The sequence below is a fragment of the Salmo salar genome, chromosome 01 (assembly GCF_965601325.2).
Source record: "Salmo salar chromosome 01, fSalSal1, whole genome shotgun sequence".
NCBI classification, from domain to species: Eukaryota; Metazoa; Chordata; class Actinopteri; order Salmoniformes; family Salmonidae; genus Salmo; species Salmo salar.
In genome coordinates, this window is record NC_138291.1 from 135,551,229 (window position 1) to 135,574,107 (window position 22,879).

The 22,879-nt window shown below is 42.5% G+C and overlaps 1 protein-coding gene across 2 annotated transcripts in view; it reads right to left on the bottom strand.

The window, feature by feature from the left end:
- The window catches only part of LOC106561404 (E3 ubiquitin-protein ligase UHRF2), a 44,654-nt gene extending 26,618 nt beyond the window's left edge, over positions 1 to 18,036 (bottom strand). The window contains exons 1-3 of one of the 2 annotated variants that reach the window (XR_006757022.2): positions 17,693 to 18,036; positions 7,754 to 8,224; positions 4,155 to 4,495 (exon numbers count right to left, since the gene is read on the bottom strand). Coding sequence is in view for 1 of the 2 variants with exons in the window: in XM_014125351.3 (XP_013980826.1) it covers positions 4,155 to 4,495; positions 7,754 to 8,224; positions 17,693 to 17,845 (965 nt within the window). In the remaining variant the exon portion in view is untranslated. The remainder of the gene's footprint in view (positions 1 to 4,154; positions 4,496 to 7,753; positions 8,225 to 17,692) is intronic. The other variant, XM_014125351.3, reaches the window with a different exon arrangement.
- Positions 18,037 to 22,879: the final 4,843 nt, after the last annotated feature.

Below are 22,879 nucleotides of genomic sequence, written 5' to 3' on the forward strand. Positions count from 1 at the left end.
TGATCTCAGCAATCATGGAATACTGAAATACATTTAAGTACAAGGTCTAATTAATACGGCTAAATCACAGAGCAGAAATATGGTGGCAGTGGGAGCTTCACTAATACAGTAACTGTCACAATTGCAAAATAGCATGTAGCATGACCTTTGCAGCGATGCAATAATACATTCCTTTTCTGGTCTTTTTTTTTTTTTATATAACCATTTAATCTGATAATTGTTTATACCTTATTTATATAGTTGTTTATGCTTTCCAGAGTTTTTTTTCCTTTGCTTCGATGGATGCATCGGTTGTTCCAAATGCTACACTGAAAGCATTGGTTGGGCCGAAAGCGAGACCCACCATAAGCCAGATCTGAGACGCTTGTTATAATGGAAAAACAGGCCAAAAGAATGCAGACGATTCTCCATCTTGGAGGCAACGGTTTTGAGCCTCATTAATTAAGATTTCTTAGAGATTAGCCCAAGACTTTGAAGTAAAACGGGTGGTTTCAGTTCTGACAAGCTGTTTTTCTGCCTCAGCAGGCAGGCGAGCCTTGGAAAGCCTTGCCTAACCACAACACAGAGAGAGAAACAAAAGCTGCTTGGCTTGGGGTCATTTGAAATATAAATGTTTATTTCCAATCATCATACTGAAATATGGCCAATGAGTAGAACAGAGGTGTCAAACTCATTCCATGCAGGGCCGAGAGTCTGCTGGTTTTTGGTTTCTCCTTTCAATTTGTGTCCAATTAAGACACATACAACCAAGTGATGGGAGTTCGTAACCCATCAATCACCGTAACTCAATCAAATACAAGAGAGGAGCAAAAACCTGCAGACACTCAGCCCTCTGTGGAATGAGTTTGATTCATATGGGCTAGAGCGATTGGTAGCTACAGAAGTGGTTCACTAAGCAAAAAGCCTTATGCACCTCACTCGCAACATGCTAGATGTGCAGCTCAATTTTAGGCAGCAGTTGGAATGGGGTTTAGAGTAACGCTCCCGAGAACTCCGCGGTTACCTTGGAAATGGCTCCTTTGAATTCATTTCCCTGAAAATGATGACTCAAATTCCATCTAGCAGCTTCTCCCCACCACCTCTATCCTCCTTTCCCTCATAAGCTGCAGGCAGACAGAATCAGGGGCTGTGGTTTTAAACTCGTTGCCCCAACCCAACCCCTTTCCCTCTGAACCAAAGAGTTGTGGGTTTACATCCCCAACAAAAGGACTTTCACCATCCAGCAGGATGTAGAGTGATTTCTGATTTAATTACGTAAAAGAACAAAACATTTATATTAATACGTTGCAGATGTTAGCTGCTGTGACGACCCTCCCACTGTCTGCCGAATTCTCTCTTTACGCTCCTTTTCCTTGATAGGATGACGGTGGGCGGAATGGGACACACCTGGACCCGGGTGTGTTCCGGGGATAAATACACATTTGCCCCGTTCATTGAGGAGCCTTCTCTCCACACAGACTATTTTTGGTTGTGGCATTTTGTGGCCTGTTTGTTTTGGCACCTCTCATTATCACCATCTTTGTACGCAACCACTCTCTTACACTACTGATTACACACAAACACAGCATTGTTAATTGTATATAGTTTACTTAATAAATGTATTTTTGTTATTCCGTTATCTGCACGTTGTCTCCCTCTTTGTTAAGGGCTACGAGCCGGTTCCTGACACTACTTTGCAAAACTGTACATGTCGTCCAAGTTTTGGTTATAAACACCAACTACTGACAATGTTTTCAGAGAGGCCATGGAAGTTGTGGAAAAATGAGACTCAACATCTCAGATTACAAACTGACTTGTCTACTGTATTAAATCTGGTTCTTATGCTATTACTCCAGGTGACTAGCCAGTGTCAGAGGGTTATCTGTCTGTCCTAAAACATGCAAAGCTCACTGGTCTACAGACATTTTTTGGGAATGGATTTCTGAGACAGGAAATAACTCTGTTGCCTTTTGACCTGCTTTTGACTCACTGGCCAGTGCCCCACCAGGTTAGTAAGGAAAACAGTTAATGCTGCCGTTTCATTACTGCCTGAGCTTTAGTTTTCCAGGTCAAAGGTTACTGAGGGAGTGGCTGGCACTTCTGGTGCAGCAATACATAAAAGGGGTATTATGTTAGATTTATCACCACTTATATTGCATGCAATCTCACCTCCTCTGTATTTACTGGGGTGTGACTACATACTGTAAGGGGATATCAAAGCACTTCTACGGCCAAATATATGGCATGTAATGGGATATCCTGAACTCCCCAGCAACCCCAGTCTACACAGCTCTGACTCCAAACACTTTTGGACAGTGACTCCTTTTTTGTTGTTGTTTTGGCTCTGTACGCCAGCACTTTGGAATTGAAATGATACAGTGACTATTGGGTTAAAGGGCAGACTGTCATCTTTAATTTGAGGGTATTTCCATCCATATCAGGTGAACCTTTTAGAAATTACAGCACTTTTTGTACCTAGCCCCCCCCCCCCCCCATTTTAGGGGACCAAAAGTATTGGCACAAATTCACTTGTGTTTATTAAAGTAGTCTAAAGTTTAGTGTTTGGTCCCATATTCATAGCACGCAATGACTACATCACGCTTGTGACTCTACAAATGTGTTGAATACATTTGTTTGTTTTGGTTGTGTTTCAGATTATTTTGTGCCCAATAGAAATACATTTTGGAGTCACTTTTATTGTAAATAAGAATAGAATGTTTCTAAACACTTCTACATTCATGTGGATGCTACAATGATTACGGATAGTCCTGAATGAATCGTGAATAATGAGGAGTGAGAAAGTAAGACACACAAATATCATACCCCCAAGACATGCTAACCTTTTACCATTACAATAACAGGGGAGGTTAGCATTTTAGGGGGTTATGATGTTTGCGCGTCTCTAACTTTCTCAGGATTATCCATAATCATGGTAGCATCCACATTAACGTAGAAGTGTTTCGAAATATATTGTATTCTTATTTACAATAAAAGTGACTCCAAGGGCCTCCTGAGTAGCACGGTGGTCTAGCTGTGCCACCAGAGATCCTGGTTCGAGTCCAGGCTCTGTCGCAGCCGGCCGCAACCGGGAGACCCACGGGGCGGCGCACAATTGGCTCAGCGTTGTCCGCATTAGGGGAGGGTTTGGCCGGCAGAGATGTTCTTGGCCCATCGCGCTCTAGCGACTCCTGTGGCGGGCCGGGCGCATGCACCCTCACGAGGTGTACAGTGTTTCCTCCGGTGCAGCTGGCTTCTGGGTTAAGTGGGCATTGTGTCAAGAAGCAGTGCGGCTTGGTCGGGTCGTGTTTCGGAGGACGCATGGCTCTCGACACTAGCCTCTCTCCCGAGTCCGTATGGGAGTTGCAGCGATGAGACAAGACTAACTTGTTTCATCGCTGCAAGTTACACCAATTGGATACCACAAAATTGGGGAGAAAAAGGGGTAAAATAAATAAATAAATAAAAAAATGACTCCAAAATGACAATACATTATTTACCATTAATTTCTATTGGAAACAAAATAATCTGAAACAACCAAAACAAACCTCAAATGTATTCAATAAAATGTATAGAGTCACAAGCTTCATGTAGTCATTGTGTGCTATGAATATGGGACCAAACACTACACTTTTTACTACTTTATTAAAACATACAGTATAAGTGAATTTGTGCCAATACTTTTGGTCCTCTAAAAAAAGGGGGGGGGGGGGGGGGTTGGGGGGGGACTAGGTACCAAAAAATTCAGTAATTTCAAAACGGTTCACCCAATATGGATGAAAATACCCTGAAATGAAAGCTGACAGTCTGCACTTCAACCTCAGTAACTGTATCATTTCAAATCCAAAGTGCTGGAGTACAGAGCAAAAACCACAAAAAAAAGGTGTCACTGTCCCAATACTTGGAGCTCACTGTACCTGGTAGGATTCGTCACAACATACCGTACTCCTACTTACCAACCAAAAGTAGGTGACCCATTCCAAAAGAATAGGACCTACTGTAACACGCCGTAAAGAAACCAAATGGCAGGGAATTAACGAAAGCAAACCTGGGTGGGTGAAACTACCAATTGTAGATGACCCCCTCCCCAAAAAGGAGGAAAATAAATCCAAAATAGGGTTCCTAAGTGGAAATACAGACAAGTCATGCTGCCTTTTTCCTCAGGTGCACCAACTTACTCGTCATATTTGATATGGTACGTGACATCCTCCTTCTCTTTGTCTGTGGCAGTAGAGTCTGTTTGAGAAGCGGAGGACCCAGCCCCTGGCCCACTGTCCGAGTTTAACATAGAATAATTATTTCCATTATTAGTGTCCGTGGAGGAGGAGGGGTGGCTTTGGCCTTGGCCCGGCTCTGTCTCCAGCTTGCCATTAGTCCTTTTGCTAGGCCTGCCAACCTTCCCCGCTGTAGGAGCTTTGCTGTTGCTGTTCTGACCCTTTGGGATTCGCGTCACGTTGTCGATGCAGGCTTCAAACCAGGCACCGATGCTTATGTCTCTGCAGTCCACCAACTCATTTATCTGGGAGATAAGAAAAATGAAATAGTTTAGCTCTTAAATATTCATAAAAATACACGTATTATTCTATATAATTTTAAGAGTACATCTGGCTTCAGTATTAATGAAGGCAGGTGTCTGGATAATTAAATGTATGTATCAAAGAAAAATGACAAAGACATATGGGACATTTCTAAAATAAATAGACCCCTGCAATTACTTCTAAAATACCCATAAAAAAATGTTTTTACTATTGTTGACAAGCATTTGTTTACATTGGAATACAAAGTGGCTGGGGGAAAAAAAACATCAGTGGACCACTGGAAGCAACAAAATGAGAACGACTTAAGTGTGAAATTGTGTTAGCCAAACACCATTAACTAGGCTATCAATTCTCCAACTAGCCTCTGTTTATTTAAAGGCCCAGTGCAGTCAAACATATAATTTCCAATTGTGAACAATTATGATAATGCCCTTTAAGTGTAAGAGCTGTTTGAAAAGTCCGCCTGAAATTTCTGCCTGTTTTGGTGGGATGGAGTTATGGCCTGCCTGGTGAAATCACCAGGCGGTAAATTAGTTAATAGACCAATAAGAAAGAGTTCCAAACCTCTCTGCAAATAACAGCTGTATTGGACCTTTAATGATGGAAGCAGAACAAAGCACACGACTGAGACAGGGAGGGGCAAGGCCAAACTCAGGCGTGGGCCTAGCAATGTTTAGATTACAATGTGTATCATCATGGCTAAAGAAATTGAGATTTGCAGAAGCAGTGAGCTCTATATCCTTTATTTAAGTTAATGGTTGCAGGTTCAGAGTATTATTGATACCGAGTGCCACTATTTTTTAGCAGTCCTTGTGGGCCTGTGGAGACGCACTGCTGTCACTATCTATCTGTCTCCCCTGGAGTTAATGACATAACCACATGAAACAGCAGTCTGAATGAAGCATCCTCAGACTGATTCTCATCCAGACGTAACGTGAGGAACCAAACACACTTCTCCAGACTGTGGGTTTTGGAGACCCCACTGTTTCTTCGTGACTAACACCTCACCCTCCCCCTCTCTCAAGGCCTTTATAATGACGTCTGAAGTATTCTGTGTTCCACGCATTCTAGGCTTGGGTCTGGATTCAGATCGCCTCTTGATGCGTCCTCAGTTTATGTTATGATGAGTAGCATAGCATAGTTAGCTAATGGAGTTAGCAACTAAGGATTAGATCACTGTTCTGGAATGTTCATCAGTTCTGGAAAGTTCGTCAGTGAGTGTTTGTGGACAAAGGCTGGGGGGGGGGGGGGGGGGGGGAGTAGCAACATCATAGTAAGGCAGCCTTTTGGTCTACTCTTAATATTCACATGTAGTACAAAATATTTTAGCTTTGGGACACAACATCGGGAGTCTGTGTATTGGTTGGACTTCCTGAGTTATGCATCGTTCTGGTGGGTGGCGACTGAAAATAACCCTACCCTAATATAGCCCGGCTTCACCGAAAAAACACGTTTCCTGTCAACAAAAGCATACGTATAATCTCTAGGAACTCTACGTACCAGACGTTAAGTGAAATGTGTCCCTCATTATCAAATAAACATCTGAATCCAACTTTTGTCCAAACCGCACCATATTCCTGCAGTGCAAACAGTGGTAGACTTTGTGGTAGGAAATCTAGCGTGACGTGCGTTGTCTACTGACAGGAATGGTGAGCTTCGGACAAATGTTGAATTCTGACGTTTATTTGATAATGAGGGACACATTTCACTTTATGTCTGGTAAGTAGAGTTCCTTTTGTTGACAGGAAACATGTTTTTTGGGTGAAGCCAGCTATATTGTGGTATTGTTATTTTCTGTTGCCACCCACCAGAACGATGGACAACTCAGGAAGTCCAACCAATACACATTCTCCCGATGATGTGTCCCAAAGCTAAGAATATATCAGAGTGCATACAATTTTGGTATGTGTATGTGTGATCCCTGCATAAATTGAAGCCACAACTGAGTCACACAGGGCCAGTCATCACCTTGATGGTAGATGGCTAGCACTGGCTTTTCATTGAGCCAAGAGACTGTTACATATCATTTACAGCCACTGTGGTTCGCCAGCAGCAGGCCAGCATGCCTTTTCTCAGGGTTAAGTTCTGCGCATGTGTCTCTTGGCTTGGGTCTGCTTGGCATCCTTAGCCCCAGCTCCCCTGCAGCTTGGCTATGGTGTTAACTGTTTTATCTATCAAAACGTGTCAGCCTTGCCACTATCTGTAACGGAGTATAAAAAAGGAATAAGTTACCAAGAAAAATCTTAGCAACCGTTTGTTGCGCGGCAATAAAGTTTTCCAACTCAAACGTCTGATTCATTGGGGAGATTAAACGTGTAGCAACATGGCTCCCATGAAGTGAACGTTCAGAGCTCCAGTACAGACATAATTCAACAGGGAAATTTAAGTAAATGGCCCATATTCAAAACTCTTCTCAGAGTAGGAGTGCTGACGTAGGAACAAGTCCCCCCTGCCCATATCGTATTCATTATGATCTAAAAGGCTAAACTGATCCTATAAATCAGCACTTTTACTCCGAGATGCTTTGTGAATACGGGCCCAGAAGAATAACAACCTCCACTGAATGTCTGTTAGCATCACCCTAGAGTAGAGACACAGGATCAGGTCTGTCATGCATGTTTACAGACTGTTTCCCTGACGACTGACACTACCTCTAGCAATGGATCTAACCAGGGTGACAGGGAGGGGAGAGGTGAAGGGCAACATGACAGTGCCAGACACACAAGCACAAAACAAGATAGCCAGCCAGCCAGCCAGCCAGCGAAGGCCAGAATGGCACCCACACCACTGGACCTGCTACAGTAGCGAAACCCTCCAGAGCCCTTTGTCTGTATCCACTGGTCGCTATGGCAGTTGAACACAGAATGCTGAGGGAGTGAGAGGCAGATGCCAATTTGAACTAACACAGGCATGTGGGTCCAAAAACCACAACAATGCAAAGAAGAGGTAGTGTGCCAGTGCCATCACGGAAACAAATGACGAAACAAACGTCAGTATCTCCTAAACTGTGAAACTAACCAACCTGGACTAGAGGACAGAAAGTAGGGTTTTGAAACCTTTCAAGACACAAGTATACTGTGGGGGAGAGTTGTATCCTTAGGGGTCACTTAGCTGGTTCATATCCGGCTCAAAAGGACCATTATTGAATGAACGTAATATTATTATATTATCTCACAGGCTTTCATACACAAACCTCAACCTGAGAGAAAATGGTACCACAGACCAGCAAGTTCTCTCACCTTGAACACCCCAATGCCGGCGTCTATGAGGAAGGGACGTGTAGAGGTTGATGGCTGGTTGTCGAGCTTCTCCAGCGCTGCTGGTGGGCTAGAAGACTTGGCCCTGTTGTTATTGGGATCACTGGTGTTACTGGTTTTGGTACTAGTGGTACTGGTGTTGGTGGTACTGCTGTTACTGGTGGTTGTGGTTGTGTTGTTGTTGACTGTGGTGAGGGTAGGGATGGGTTTGGGGGCCACTATGGTAGGCTTGGATTGGGAGGGGGTGGTAGCTGCACCAGCCGTGGTGTTGGAGGTGGTGGGGGGAAGAGCTGTACTACTGGACATGGTGTCACAGTCCTTAGGGGTGACAGGGGGTGCAATTGGCGGGACGAGGGGGCTGTCGGGAGCATCCCCTGCCTGAGAACGGATTAGCAGCTGGACGATGTCGTTCAGCCCCACGTTGTAGTCATATAGCGTGTGGCCATCTTCCATCTGAAAAATATTGACACACAAATGGATCTGTTAGTTAGGCAGACATTGTTTCTCTGTTTTGCTTGAGGTGGGTAAAACAGCTATGTGATAGTCAAACACCGTATGGCCATCTTGCATCTGAAAAATCACACATCCACACACACACACACACACACACACACACACACACACACACACACACACACACACACGGATCTGTTCGGCAGCCATTTTGGTATCGTTTTTTTCTCTTTTTTTGGGGGGGGGGGGGGTTCTCTTCTCAGGCACTGGCAGACATCTGCGCAATATTAAAATGAACAGCATAGCATCGCCGTCAGAAGCATATATCGAGCCGGAGCTGGTTGTCAGGAGAAAACAAAGAGCTCGGCAAAAAGACAGAATTCCACGGTTCTTCAGAAGGGTGAGGAGGGACAATGTGTTGATGCTCAATACCGTTCGGAATTAAAGCTAAACGCTACGGGGAAAAAATAAACATCCATTCCTGTGCAAAAACGACAAATCTCTCCCTTCCACTGCGTTTTTTCCTCAAATAAATACATAAATAAAATAATAAATCTGGAGGGGGGGGGAACACTATGTAAGTCGCTATGGCAACCAATAAAGAAGCCCCCCCCCCCACCACCCCTCCATATCGACAAACTCCCTCCCCACAATCTCGGTCTGTCTTTCAGATGGTGGTGTGGCGCATTTCCGCAGTCATTGGTTTGTGTCAGAAAATGGCTCCACTTCTGAGAGTGAGAGACTCCTCACATAAAGAAACATTGCATCTCTGGCTGCCTCATTACTTGCTATGTGTTTTTAAGTTACTGTATCTCTTGTTATAGCCTACTTCCATGAAAATGTTATGGTATAATGGTGAGCAAACAGCTAGTTGTGTACCAATGGATCTACGTAGCTTCATCTCATCAGAGCAGAAGCGAGCGAGGTAACCAGTGACCAGACCATTTCCCATCCTCCATTGTGTTGGAGAAATGAGCATGGCCACTCGCTCCTCTCCTCGATACTTATTGAGGCAGAAAAGGAGAAACGAGAGTGGAGGCGCTCCAGACTGGCTTGTGACAGAGAGCGCAATCTCCCGTCCTCTAGCCTCCCTTATTTAATAATCTCATGAAATTTAGAACAGAGCAGCCGCAAACACTGTGGTCACCTGTCTGTGTGCGTTTGTCTGTCTGCCTGCCGTGTGGAGTAAACAGCATAGCACAGAAATATAATTACTACCAGTCACAGAACATTGACTTCAATGGGAATGTCCGTTCTAGTAATTCTATTTCTATGGTGGACTAGACACCATCGTGGAGAAAAAGGGACACCAGGCAGGCTGCGGCACACTGACTAGAATTAATCTATTGTGTCTGGAAAAGCCTATTTTATGTCATGCATGGTATCCCATAACACAGCGTACATTAGCCACGTTTGACCTTTAACTGGAGAGTCAATTACTATTTGCATAATCTCCCTCTTCAACAAGACATTTTATAGGCTCCTTAGGGCTTAGGCAATAAAAATAATTACACTCAAAACCCAGGTCCAGTTAGTACCCATGATATCCGATGTTATAAAGCTTCTACAAATTTGGGGTTTAGCTATGGTCAAGGGGTGGTAAAACATTTGGGGGGATTGGATGTCTTCCATCCAGTCCATTCGAAAAGTTATGGTTGGGCGATTCTGTGTAAAAGTCGACCTGAGCATTCATTTCCAAATGAAACCATTATCCTTAAAAGGTCTATGTGTTGGAGTTCAAAGCTTTATTTGAAAAGTTTAATTTCATGAATTTTGACCATTTACAGAGTAGGTGGCCAAGTCTCAAAAAAGGCTTTTCTGTCAACCATATTTCATGGCTTTTAGAAAGGGCTCACAAAGCTTGTTTTTCCACTCACAGCTGTACCCAGTATTAGTTACGAAGATGAGATGTTAATGAAGCAATACTACGTTTTGTTTGCGTATTACACAGTCTTGTAAAGGTAGGAGGGTGACTGGGACAGGCAATGTAACATTGGGGGGGGTTGTCATAAAACATGCACCTTATCATCTTGAAACTTTTAGGAAACTAAGGTTTTGTATGGTCTATAATTGGTTTCTCTCTTTTCATTGTCAGAATCCTCTTTCAGCGTTATGATATCCGTAACATCCATAACAGTTGTGGATGTTACGGATATTGATGTATCATATCTTCACTTCAGAATCTTGTGCATTCACCACATTTTGTGTGATTGGTCCGGGACGTATTCTTCAGACTTTTACTGAATCAATTGTTCATATCTAGAAAATGTGTTCTAGCTAAGATTCTCTTGGAAAATATGCTGAAATGCATTTCTCATACAAGCGATTCCTCTCACAACCCAGACCAAAAAAAATACCAAGATTTTGGAGATTTTCACAAAATGTAATCCATAGCATGGTCCTTTGGAAGGATTGTTGACATATATATCAAAAAGCATAATTGAGAAACAATGAAATCAAAGTTGGCATATGTATTAGATTTTGGCAAATTTTTCAATAGATTGCTATGCCCATAGAGTACATTATGTTCAACAAAGTTCCAGAGTGGGATGTAAATGTCATCCTCAATAACAACATTAGGAATGTGCAATAAAACCTCAGTCATCTGCTAGACTAAGGAGGAAAAGAAACACTAACGGAAAAATATGTGGAAAGCATGGTCAAAAATCGATCACGTGGTGGCAGTGGCACAACCACTTTGCGTGTGAGTGTTTGTCCGCGTGTGTCATTATTTGGTTGTAGATGACGAGAACAACCTCTCCTCAGTCAAACTAATTTCTTTGTTTATCCGAGGCGACGACTGACAAGTCAGCCAGACTGTCTTTGAAAAGCTCATTGCTAAATTATTACAAGCACATCACTCAGACATTGACACACAAACAAAAAAAAAAACAGCGTGAGATGCGCTTTGCTTACGCACTGGCAAGGTTACAACAACACAGGGGCGAAAATCTGATATCAACTTTGGAGGGGACAATTACATTAAATTTTCTCAAGAGCAATTCCTGAGGGGGACACCAAAAGTAGTGCTGTAACACATAGCCTACGTTTAATATGGTAAATGTATATTGAGGAACCAAAGAAATAAGGTGTTTGCCGTACTCCTAACTACCGGTACCCAAAACTACACAACTAATCACAACAGCAATACCATTGCCTTTAACAAATCTTAGTTCAGTCACCAGTTTAAGTTGAGAGCGGGGGTATCCATGGCATTTTCCAATTATATTCCTATTTTACAAGTCAAAAAATTTGAGAACCTTTCATAATGTTGCCAAACAAAGACTCAACAAACTTACCTGAGACTCCCTGTCTCTGCCAGTCTGTCCCTGCATATCTGTCCCCAACTCTGCTGTCTGTGTGCCATCTGTTGCCTGCTCTGCCTAATGACATCATTATGAAACATCCATTAGCATTTCACTTCTTTCTTATGAACATTTTATCAACTAGTCTGAGATATTAGGCTACTAGGGTTCTTACTTTGCGTTTTGGTGTACTGAAAAATACTCTGATGTCCGTCTTTTTTCTGCCATTTTCCTGCCATTTTTCTACCTGGTTGGCTACACACACACACACACACACAGTATGTAGGTTATTTACAGTAGGAGATGGGCTTCTATCATCTTATCTTCTATCATTCTATTTGGGCTTCGATCTAAAAGGTAGCTAGCAAATGTGAAACGGATTGCAGTGACAAGAGTTGACAGCTGTATGAGTTCACCATTTACACAACATATGCTGCAACCTTTTGTAATTTTAATCGTTTGTTTCATATTGGCTGGCTTCTAACAATTGCTGAATTTGCAAAGCTAGCGAGCACCAATTCAGTGGTGTTTGCGATAATCTTTGCTACCCGGGTTAAATAAAGGTGAAATAAAATATATAATTAAAAGTTCCCTTGCGACAATTTAGCTTTTGCAACGAGACCATTAAATATATTTAAAACAATGGTAGAAGAGAGTGTAGTTCTGTTCAGTTTATCGCTAACCTTATGACAGGGACTTTGAAGCACCAACTTACATTCATGCTGATCTTGGAATAAATTGACGATAGCAAAGATTGCATCTTTGATGACGCCACATAAATGGAATAGGTACTAGCTAGCTTAATAGTTAATATTTGCGCACTAGCTCTGCATATTCAGCTAGTGTGTGTGCGCGATTGACTGGATTAACCTCACGTCAGTTACGTGCATTGAGTGCCTTTCAGACAGTAGATACGACCTCTCTGTTACGGAGCAAGCTAAGGAACTGGCAGTGGATCAAACCATTGTGAGGCAAAGGGTGGGGGGGTTGCAATCTTTTGAAACTTAAAAACGCGCTATTAAGTGTCTATAAATCAGCACAATTGATTTCATTGTGTATTATTAATATTATTTAAATTACATAGTTATGTTTCAGTGATATAGGGGGGGACAAATCATATTTTTCCCAGGATGGGGGGGTCGTGTGTCCCCCGTCCCCCCCGGGATTTCCGCCCCTGCAACAACATATTCTGAATACGTAATAATTATTAAACAGCTACTTTTATATTTGAATTAGGTAATTGTTGGACGGATCCTGTTCATTATGATACAGAACAGAAACCTAATCTACTCCAGGTGGAGAGGAGGGCAACACTACATCACCAGGCCGAACCTGGAAAAGTCTATTTAGACACTATCCTGGCTGACAGATATGCCTTGGCATCGAGCCTATCAATGATTTAACGCAACAGAGAAAAGTACTCTGTATACGCAATTAAAATGACAGACCATTTCTATTATAACCATTGTACTTTTGTGGTGGTTATCTTTGCCTGCCAATTAAGTGAATTGGACCACCTGAGATTTCTATCAGAATTTGGAAAGGTGTTTCTGCGTACGTGCCGAGCCTTTCAAAAGAATCGGTACATGACCTGTGCTTCCGAAATGTACTAGGTGCATTCGTGTGTGTGAGTGAGTGAGTACGTACAAGTGTGGCGTTCATATGTATTTTTGTAAGCGAGTCAGAGCTAGTGTATGTGTGACTATTCATTTCCCTAACGCAACAAAGGTGCAAAACCAAATCAGTCAGTGGGGCTGGTGGTCAGATACTAGTCTGCAGTCAGAGCCTGTCAGGGAACTCTGGGATAGGGCAGGAAACGCCCAACACACACACTGCTCAACCAGACAGTGAGCTCCACACCCTACCCCTCCCCCCACCACCCAAACCACCCCTCGCCTCCCGCCCGCTAGACCGCCAATAGAAAAAAAATAGGTCACGTTTCTAATCAAAGAGCGAACACCCCCCAAGCAGCCCAAAACACTGACATGGAACTCGCTGTCTAGCCTATACCAAACTCTATTGCTTTATTTATTCATCTATACAGAACACACACGTTAAACCTCAAAACAGATTACATTCTTCATCTCTAGTAATTACATGGCTAGAAAGAAGTTGGCTTGAATAGACTCGGCTTGCTCTCCTCTACCCCCAAACCGTGTTTCTTTCTAGCCGTCGTGTTCGTAAAGCAGGAGCCTGCGTTTTTTTTTGACAAGCCGGTCTGGTAGAGTGAAAAAGAAAGCACTTCCATTTAACTCGCATTACCAAGAACAACTGACACACAGTTCCTGTAGCTAGCTGATATTCAAATTAAGTAAAACACATCACCACTGAAGGAACCGTAAACAAAATAACTAGACTGAGCTGATAACTAGCCTAAATCCAAATCCATGACATACAAACATAAAATTGCTAAACTGAGACTAGACATTTTTCCAATCAGATCAACTCTGAAAAAGATCTGATATAAAAAGTTCTGATGTGATTGGTCAAAAGACCAATTAGTGGGGAAAAAAATATCAGAATTGGGCTCTCTGTGTAAATGCAGCCTTTGTGGCATTGATCTACCTCAAGTACCACTGCTTAACTTGGCAATCAGTCATGTACTGTTAACTCGGCAGACTCTGGTTCATTGAGTATGTTCACCTGACTTGAATAAAATCCCTGTTTCTTTCTGTTTGAGGTGCGGACATCCCACCGGATGTGATGCAGTCCAGAAGCATGGTGGATCCCTGTTGCAGAGTGCATGTGACAAGCGTTTGGTGAGAGCACGTAGCCACTGAACTGTTTAAGAAAATGGACGCCTGCTTCCTGGGCCCTTTTTTTGTTTATTTAATTCATTACGTTTTAATCTTGCATGGTTTTTAAAGTAACTTCTTTGATACAACTGAAAATAACTAAATCAAGAATATGTGAATGGAGAATAGGCTGAGTCTTGAGTTCAGTTATAGAAAAACCATGCCTTAAATAAAATGTTTGAAAACTGGTCCTTTGTTGTCTGCCTCTACTTCACGCTGCCTGCTCAAAACAGATCCAAAATAAATTGGTCACTTTTCCACCGCGTGAAACACACCGTCCCTTTCTTAACTCAGAAAGGACACCAACTTCCATTAGTGTAATTGGATTCCAGTGCCCTCAGCCGTGTCAGACAACAGGCTCCAAACCTTCAGCCAACCCTAAACTGGAGAGCGGGGCATCTGTACACATGGCTGAGTGCAGCACACACTATCTTAGTCCCCCATAAGCAAAGACCCAGGAACGCAACCAACCAGCTCTCTTACAAAGCCATATTGCCTCTCATATACAGAGCAATAACAATGACTGAACGAATGCCCTGCTTTTCCAACTAAGAAAAAAAAGTGTAAAGGCTCATTAGCCTGTAGTGTAATGTTGAAAATGTGTGTGTGTGTGTGTGTGTGTGTGTGTGTGTATTAAAAACAGTTCTTAAGCTGTCTTTTTTCACATTTAGGAGCATTTATAAAACATGCCATCAGTGCGAGTGGCTTTCTTTCAACACATTTTCTGTGAAATATTAACCCTGAGAGACGCTCACTCGCCAATAGAGAGGGAGCACAATTCAAAACCAGCCAATCACAAGTCTCAGAGTAGACGTTCAGTGGACAGGGTCTGCTCAGTAGAGTGTTCTGTTTTTGTGTGTGTGACAAGACGGTATGCTCAGGATCTAAAAGAGAAAGGCAGTGACTGTACTCTCGGAAAGGGAACATTTGTGACTGACTATAGGTAGAGATCCGTTCACAGACTTAAGAGACTGTTAGAAGACCTCTGTGGCTCTCTAACATTGACAGTCGTTCAAACGCAAGGGCATAGTACACATGCTTTGAACTAGGGCTAGGACGACGCCATTTTGAAATTGAATGAGTCTCCTCTGGCTCCTGGCAACAGTCTTAATAGTGTGACGGTAGTCGGTACTGCGCGTGGTTCATTCTTCACATTACTTCACACGTGTAAATCCCCCACCCACCCTGCCTGCTATCCTGAGGCAGAGGAAATACAAAGATTACTACAGTACATTACTCTACTACTAGGCCTACACTACTACACAATATCAGCACTGAAAACCAAAGGTCTTCTTGTATAATAAACCTTAACATAATCCAGTGCGTATTCTCATAAACTAGGCCTAAATAAAGGGATAGTGGGAAAACACAACACTCAGTATGGAAAAGAGAAAAGCATATTGTTTCCTTAGAAACAGCCAGCCATGCATACATCACAAGGTGATGAAAACGTAGGTAGGCTGCCAACTGAAGCAAATCGAACGCGGGTCTTTTGTTGTTTAAATTCACATTAAAATGGAATACGCTTAGTTGCTTGATCCCCATAAAAAAATGAAAAAAAGCTTGCCGTGGCTCCGTCCCATGTTTCCTCTCAAAAGAGAGCACATGGGAATTCCTCATTCAAAAATTCAAAATGGCTGACACATCATGCTGTATTGCACATTATACAGCAACGAACAACATCCCCGAAATTGGAATCCCTTCCAAAGCATGGATGTGTAAACACAAAACCACTTAAATCCTTAATGTAGTGTCAAAAATCCAGCAAAACAAGAGCAAGCCATTTATTTTCAATGGCAGTCATGATTCTCCTTTAGTTTTTTTATTTATTTACAGGGCCTAGGATTTTTTTTACAGGGCCTAGGATTTAAGGCTAAAGTGCCTTCAGAGGAATCAATTTATATGGTAAGTCAAATAACTGGATTAAAAAAGGACGGTGTGAAGCATATTAAATTATGATAATAGAAAAAGCAGTATTTTCTTTATGAGGTGCATGTTGAGTCATTATTCCAGATGTAATATTCCCCACAAACGGTCTGTCCCAAATGGCACCCTATTCCCTATGGCCCCTGGTCAAAAGTAGTGCTATTTGGAAAAGGTTTATATTTGGGACATGCACAGGGACACAGTGGTTAGACAATTAAACCCCCCCCCCCACACACACACACACACACACACACACACACACACAGGATTGAATGACCATCACAGGGGCACGGCAGCATTTCCATCTCCAACCCAATCACCATTGTCTTTAACTGATGGCATTTTGAGTCATTATACTTGGCTCAAACACTGGATAGAAAGGATACAAGGTGGGTGTATGCATATTCTGACAACACTCTGGTTGCCGTCCTTACTACTAGACTGGAAACAGGGCCCTAAAAAAAGGTACAGAGCATTCTAGCATATTACCTTCACAAACACTGAAATGATGAGAAGGCATTATACGAAGTCGCAGAAAAGACAAATGTTGTAAAGACTGATCAATGTCATATTGTAAAAGATGTAATGTTGCTGATCAATGTCAAAGCTCACTTGGAGAGAAAAAAAAAGTATAAATCTCACATTCAATGACAATTGTCTCTGAATCTACTACTTCAGCGTCTAGAATCCCCAGGAGTATTAGTCTTGTGTAACACTGTCCAGCAGAATTCGTATCTATCAACCATGATTTACATGTAACCTACATACAGAATAAGGGAAACAAAGTCCCCATGCTTAGATTACTTTCCTACCTAACCACTATTCACGATGTAGTGACGTTGAGTTTGTCAAACCACCAGCGCGCGGGTGTAAACACTGCACTTCACTTGACGGCAAGGCACGTGGAGCAAAGCATCCTGAACTAAACAAATGAATAACACAATCACATGAACATCAAAAAGGTCATGACGACAGTACTCAAGATCCCAAATATTTTGGGAAACGTGGTAGAATCCTGTTTGCATTGCATCTAGATTATATCGCACTGGTCATGGGGGTTTGAATAAGCTTCTAATAACGGGATGCCTTCCTGACATGTGGATAACACTGTACATCTGGAAAGGTCACGAAGAATATGCCTTTTCTCAGCTGTCTAGCTCAAGTGTTGGCTACTACATTGATACATTGTTGCATGCATCTTGGAAAACAGGCCTACTGAAAACTGCAACATTGTAGACAGAATACATGGGGACAATGACAGCATATGAATATGGCACCACAGTCCGTCCTCTCAGCTCTTGCGCAAGAACTGTTGGCGAATTCCCTTCAAAACAGGAAGCTCCAGTGCTATGTACAACGTTAACAGCCTAGCACCTAATCCGGCACCGTAAACACACAACAAACGACTGTTAGGATGGCCAAAGGTGACAGATAGCATCTACCTGTTTGCCCCGATAGAATAACCGTTGTTGTTGGGGGTTTACATTGAAGATATCCTTGATTTTCAGCCTCAGATACTCAATTTTGGTCAGCCTGGAAAGATCCTCAATGGTTCGTGTCTCCTTTCCGTCTATGGTCCGAATCTGAATCCACATCGTTCCACCGCCCGATAGCCACCAATTTTTGTTACAGAAATCTGATCACAACAAATACGGGGCCTTTGGGGGAAGGGGGATACAAGTGAAAATGTTCAGCGCTCCATAGCCTTTTTCTCTGCAGGGGAGAATGATTTTTGCAGGATGTGTCTCTCACATGGGTCACCGCGCCAAGCAAATCTCGCGAAATAAAATTATGTACAATTTGCCGTTAAAGGCGCAGGGCCCTTTTTTGTGGGCAGTACAATGAATAAACGAATACAAGGGACGAAAGTATCTCACCGTTTTCAGAATGTGCAATGTAAGCAGTCGACATTCTAGAAATCTATATAAAATGTATAACTTCAATGTCAAATTAAAACCTTTACTGACTTGCATTGTAAAGAGCTAGCCATTGCTCTAATGGTTGATAAATAGACAAAGTTTTTTCTAAATCTAAAAATATTTATTTCAAAACAGATGGGATTAAAAAAGTAAAAAAATGCAGCCCATACTGAACATGGACAAGCATTGATGGCATGTATAGCTTCTTTATACCACTTGCTCTCCCAAACTGTTCAAAACTTCTATGAACGGTTTCTATAAGTTTATGGAGGGTCTTCTTCCTGTGAATTTCTGTCAGACAAGACGCTGTGTTGCGTGTTGCTCCCTTCCGCAGGTAGGTGTGCAGATTTCATATTTTGGTTAAAAGGTAAAAGGGGAAGGGCAAATGTTTTAATTGCACCACCATGTATCCCTGCAACTTACCTAGACACTATCCACAAAACCCATCACCCCATCCCTCTGCTTTGGAACCCAGTCTCCCAAAACTCCCTGTAGATCTTCTGCACTAAAATCTCTCACCAAAATACTTTGCTGCTGCAACTACCACACCTCTCTTCTGTAATTTCCACTCCATTAGTGCAGTACAGTTGATCACCATAGCTATAAACGCAAGAAATCCAACCTTACTAAAACTCATCCTCTCTGAATCTCTCTCTTCAGGCCTACTCACTGGGGGGCTCCCAGTCAAATCCCTCATCCTTGGGCTATCATCTATTCTCCTTGCTGCCTCAGCATATGAAACTTTCTTCCCCACTCTAACAATCTCAACTTCTCTCTCTCTCGTACAGAGCATTTCAGATCCCAAGCTGCTTTCTCAACCCCAACTTCACACTCCCTCTGACTATGCTCTCATGCACATTTTCCACATCGTGGGATCTCCCTTCTACATTCTGCTGGCACATGTCTGAATCCTTGGCACCTAAAGCAGCATAGTGGGTTTGGAACAAATGCACTCACCGAATAGCTAATACATCCTAGCCTGACCTTATCTGGTAGAAACTCCATATCGAAGCTCAACAACCAGACAGGGTATCCTCCGTCTCACCATTTCTACCGAGTCTGCATCTCACCAAACAGCGGGCATCACAAACATCAGGAATATTCATTCTCTTATCCACCGCTACACTCAACCTTAATCCGTTGATCACTCCGGAGAGCAAAGCATGACACAGGTCGAGCCTGATATGCGTGAAGCGGAGTGCCCGCTGCCTCAAAAAAAAAAAATCGAAACAATTCCACTTCTCGAAACTTTGAGAGACGTAACAGTTCCCAGTTTGACCTTTACCCAGCTTGAAACATATGGGTCGGTCAAAAAGGATGGATCCCCTTTCTCAGAAAACCTCACTCCTACAGGTCCCAAATAATCTCTGGTAGGATTCTCAGGGCAAACTTTGGAAATCTCTACCACAGATAAGCCTGACCAGGATGAAGGCCTAATTTCAGAGGAATCATTGAAGTCGACTGACTCCATCTCATGATTCTCAAGAAATCCATCAGACCAATGGGATCCAATATTCTCAATATGCTGAAGTGATCAAGTAGATTTCAACGTCATTTTGCTTGGCTTGTATTCAGGGTACGAAGGTTTGTACTTAGCGACATGGTTTCGCTTTCACTTCATTGCACTTCTCTCTCCTGCTGCCTTACTGGCTCCTCCAAAGAGAATGTTGTTCCTATGGGAGGGTCAATCATTGGCATCAAGTGTATGTAATTAGTAGCCTGGCTGACGTGACCCACGTGATTCACAGAGCAGGGAGAGCTGTGACTCATTGAAGTCAGGAGGACTTCTGCTGCGTTCAAGACAACTGGGAACGATTTTTCCCAGTCAGTGCTCACAGAGTTCACAGTGGTCTTGAACAAACTGAAGTCGGAAGTCAGAGATTTCCGAGTTCCCAGCTGTTTTGAACGCTGCATTAGCATTCCCCTGCTGAGACGTGGCATGCATCAACCAATGGTTGCAATCCACGTCATCGACCATGTCATCAACTGACAGATTGTTATAACATGTGTGGTTAGCTGATACTTAAAATACCTATCCAGGCATTGTAAGATTTGGCATGCATCAGCAACGCCTGGGCAGATGAACGCATCCGTAGTCTGTCCACAAGAGACTAGGCTGCAATCTTAGGAAAAAAGGTTCCTTATAGAACCAAAAAGGGTTCTATCGCTTGCTTCATACAGTTGAAGTCGGAAGTTTACATACACCTTAGCCAAATACATTTAAACTCAGTTTTTCACAATTCCTGACATTTAATCCTAGTAAAAATTCCCTGTCTTAGGCCAGTTAGGATCACCACTTTATTTTAAGAAAGTGAAATGTCAGAATAATAGTAGAGAGAATGACTAATTTCAGATTTAATTTTTTTCATCACATTCCCATTGGGTCTTAAGTTTACATACACTCAATTAGTATTTGGTAGCATTGCCGTTAAATTGTTTAACCTGGGTCAAACGTTTTGGGTGGCATTCCACAAGCTTCCAACAATAAGTTGGGTGAATTTTGTCCCATTCCTCCTGACAGAGCTGGTGTAACTAAGTCAGGTTTGTAGGCCTCCTTGTTCGCACACACTTTTTCAGTTCTGCCCACAAATTTTCTATAGGATTGAGGTCAGGGCTTTGTGATGGCCCCTCCAATACCTTGACTTTGTTGTCCTTAAGCCATTTTACCACAACTTTGGAAGTATGCTTGGGGTCATTGTCCATTTGGAAGACCCATTTACGACCAAGCTTTAACTTCCTGACTGACGTCTTGAGATGTTGCTTCAATATATCCACATAATTTTCCTACCTCATGATGCCATCTATTTTGTTAAGTGCACCAGTCCCTCCTGCAGCAAAGCACCCCCACAACATGATGCTGTCACCCCCGTGCTTCACGGTTGGGATGGTATTCTTCGGCTTGCAAGCGTCCCCCTTTTTCCTCCAAACATAATGGTCATTATGGCCAAACAGGTCTATTTTTGTTTCATCAGACCAGAGGACATTTCTTCAAAAAGTACAATATTTCTCCCCATGTGCAGTTGCAAACCATAGTCTGGCTTTTTTTGGTGGTTTTGCAGCAGTGGCTTCTTCCTTGCTGAGCGGCCTTTCAGGTTATGTCGATATAGGACCCATTTTACTGTGGATATAAATACTTTTGTACCTGTTTCCTATAGCATCTTCACAAGGTCCTTTGCTGTTGTTCTGGGATTGATTTGCAATTTTCGCACCAGAGTACGTTCATCTCTAGGAGACAGAACGCGTCTCCTTCCTGAGCGGTATGACGGCTACGTGGTCCCATGGTGTTTATACTTGCGTACTATTGTTTGTACAGATGAACGTGGTACCTTCAGGCATTTGGAAATTGCTCCCAAGGATGAACCAGACTTGTGGAGGTCTACAATTTGTTTCTGAGGTCTTGGCAGATGTCTTTTGATTTTCCCATGATGTCAAGCAAAGAGGCACTGAGTTTGAAGGTAGGCCTTGAAATACACCCACAGGTACACCTCCAATTGACTCAAATGATGTCAATTAGCCTATCAGAAGCTTCTAAAGCTATGACATAATTTTCTGGAATTTTCCAAGCTGTTTAAAGGCACAGTCAACTTAGTGTATGTACATTTCTGACCCACTGGAATTGTGATACAGTGAATTATAAGTGAAATCATCTGTCTGTAAACAATTGTTGGAAAAATGACTTGTGTCATGCACAAAGTAGATGTCTTAACCGACTTGCCAAAACTATAGTTTATTCACAAGAAATTTGTGGAGTGGTTGAAAAACGAGTTTTAATGACTCCAACCTAAGTGTATGTAAACTTTCGACTTCAACTGTATATGGAACCCCTGAAAGTTCTATACAGAACCCTTTTATACAATACAATGTTGTCCATTAGTTTCAGCGAACAACAAAAATGTGTCATTTGCTCCATTCTCAACCCCCCCCCAAACAGCAGACCTTACACATACAGTTGAGATGAGCACAGATTTAAGCTCCAATGCTGCGCCTCTGGGTGGAGAGCATGTTGTCAGGTTAAGGACCTTGCTCACGGGCCCAACGGTAAGGGAATGTTCTGAGGATGTGAACCCAGCAGCCCTTCAGTTGTCAGATCAATTCCGTACGTTTTTTTCCAGCGCCGGCCTGGGATTTGAACTGGACACATTTCGAACACAGGTACAAATCCTGCCACAGGTCCAATTCCTTAGCCGTTGGGGTACAGTCAGTACAGTATGAGTTGTTGCCTGACTGGTTCCACAGAAGAAGAAAAAAGGAGCAAAAACACAAGTTCATCTTCAGAAAAAACACGAGTTAATCTGCCAAAATGAAGACAAAATGCTATGCAGACATATGTATTATGATGTAGAAGAACAACGTGCAGTAGTTGTCAGCAGCAACCGAAAGAGATTCTCTGTGTCTGATAGTTGGGTTACTGCCAGACTGAGCAAAATATAGATAGTGTGTTAAAAGTAATGTAGTGATTAACTAGGCTATTGAATCACCAATACTTATTATATATAATTAACTAGCCAGCTTACAAACATACTCAAATTCTAATAACGTTTCACCTTTATATATTTAGCCTGTAGTTTATCATATGACTTTGGTTTCATATATTTGAATTAAATAATCAACTTTGCTTACCTTAATACATTGAAAAATAAAGTGCTTATTGGTAGGCTACTTGCAAGTTGGTTCAACCACCATCCTCTTGCATCATCATGCAGAATGGCA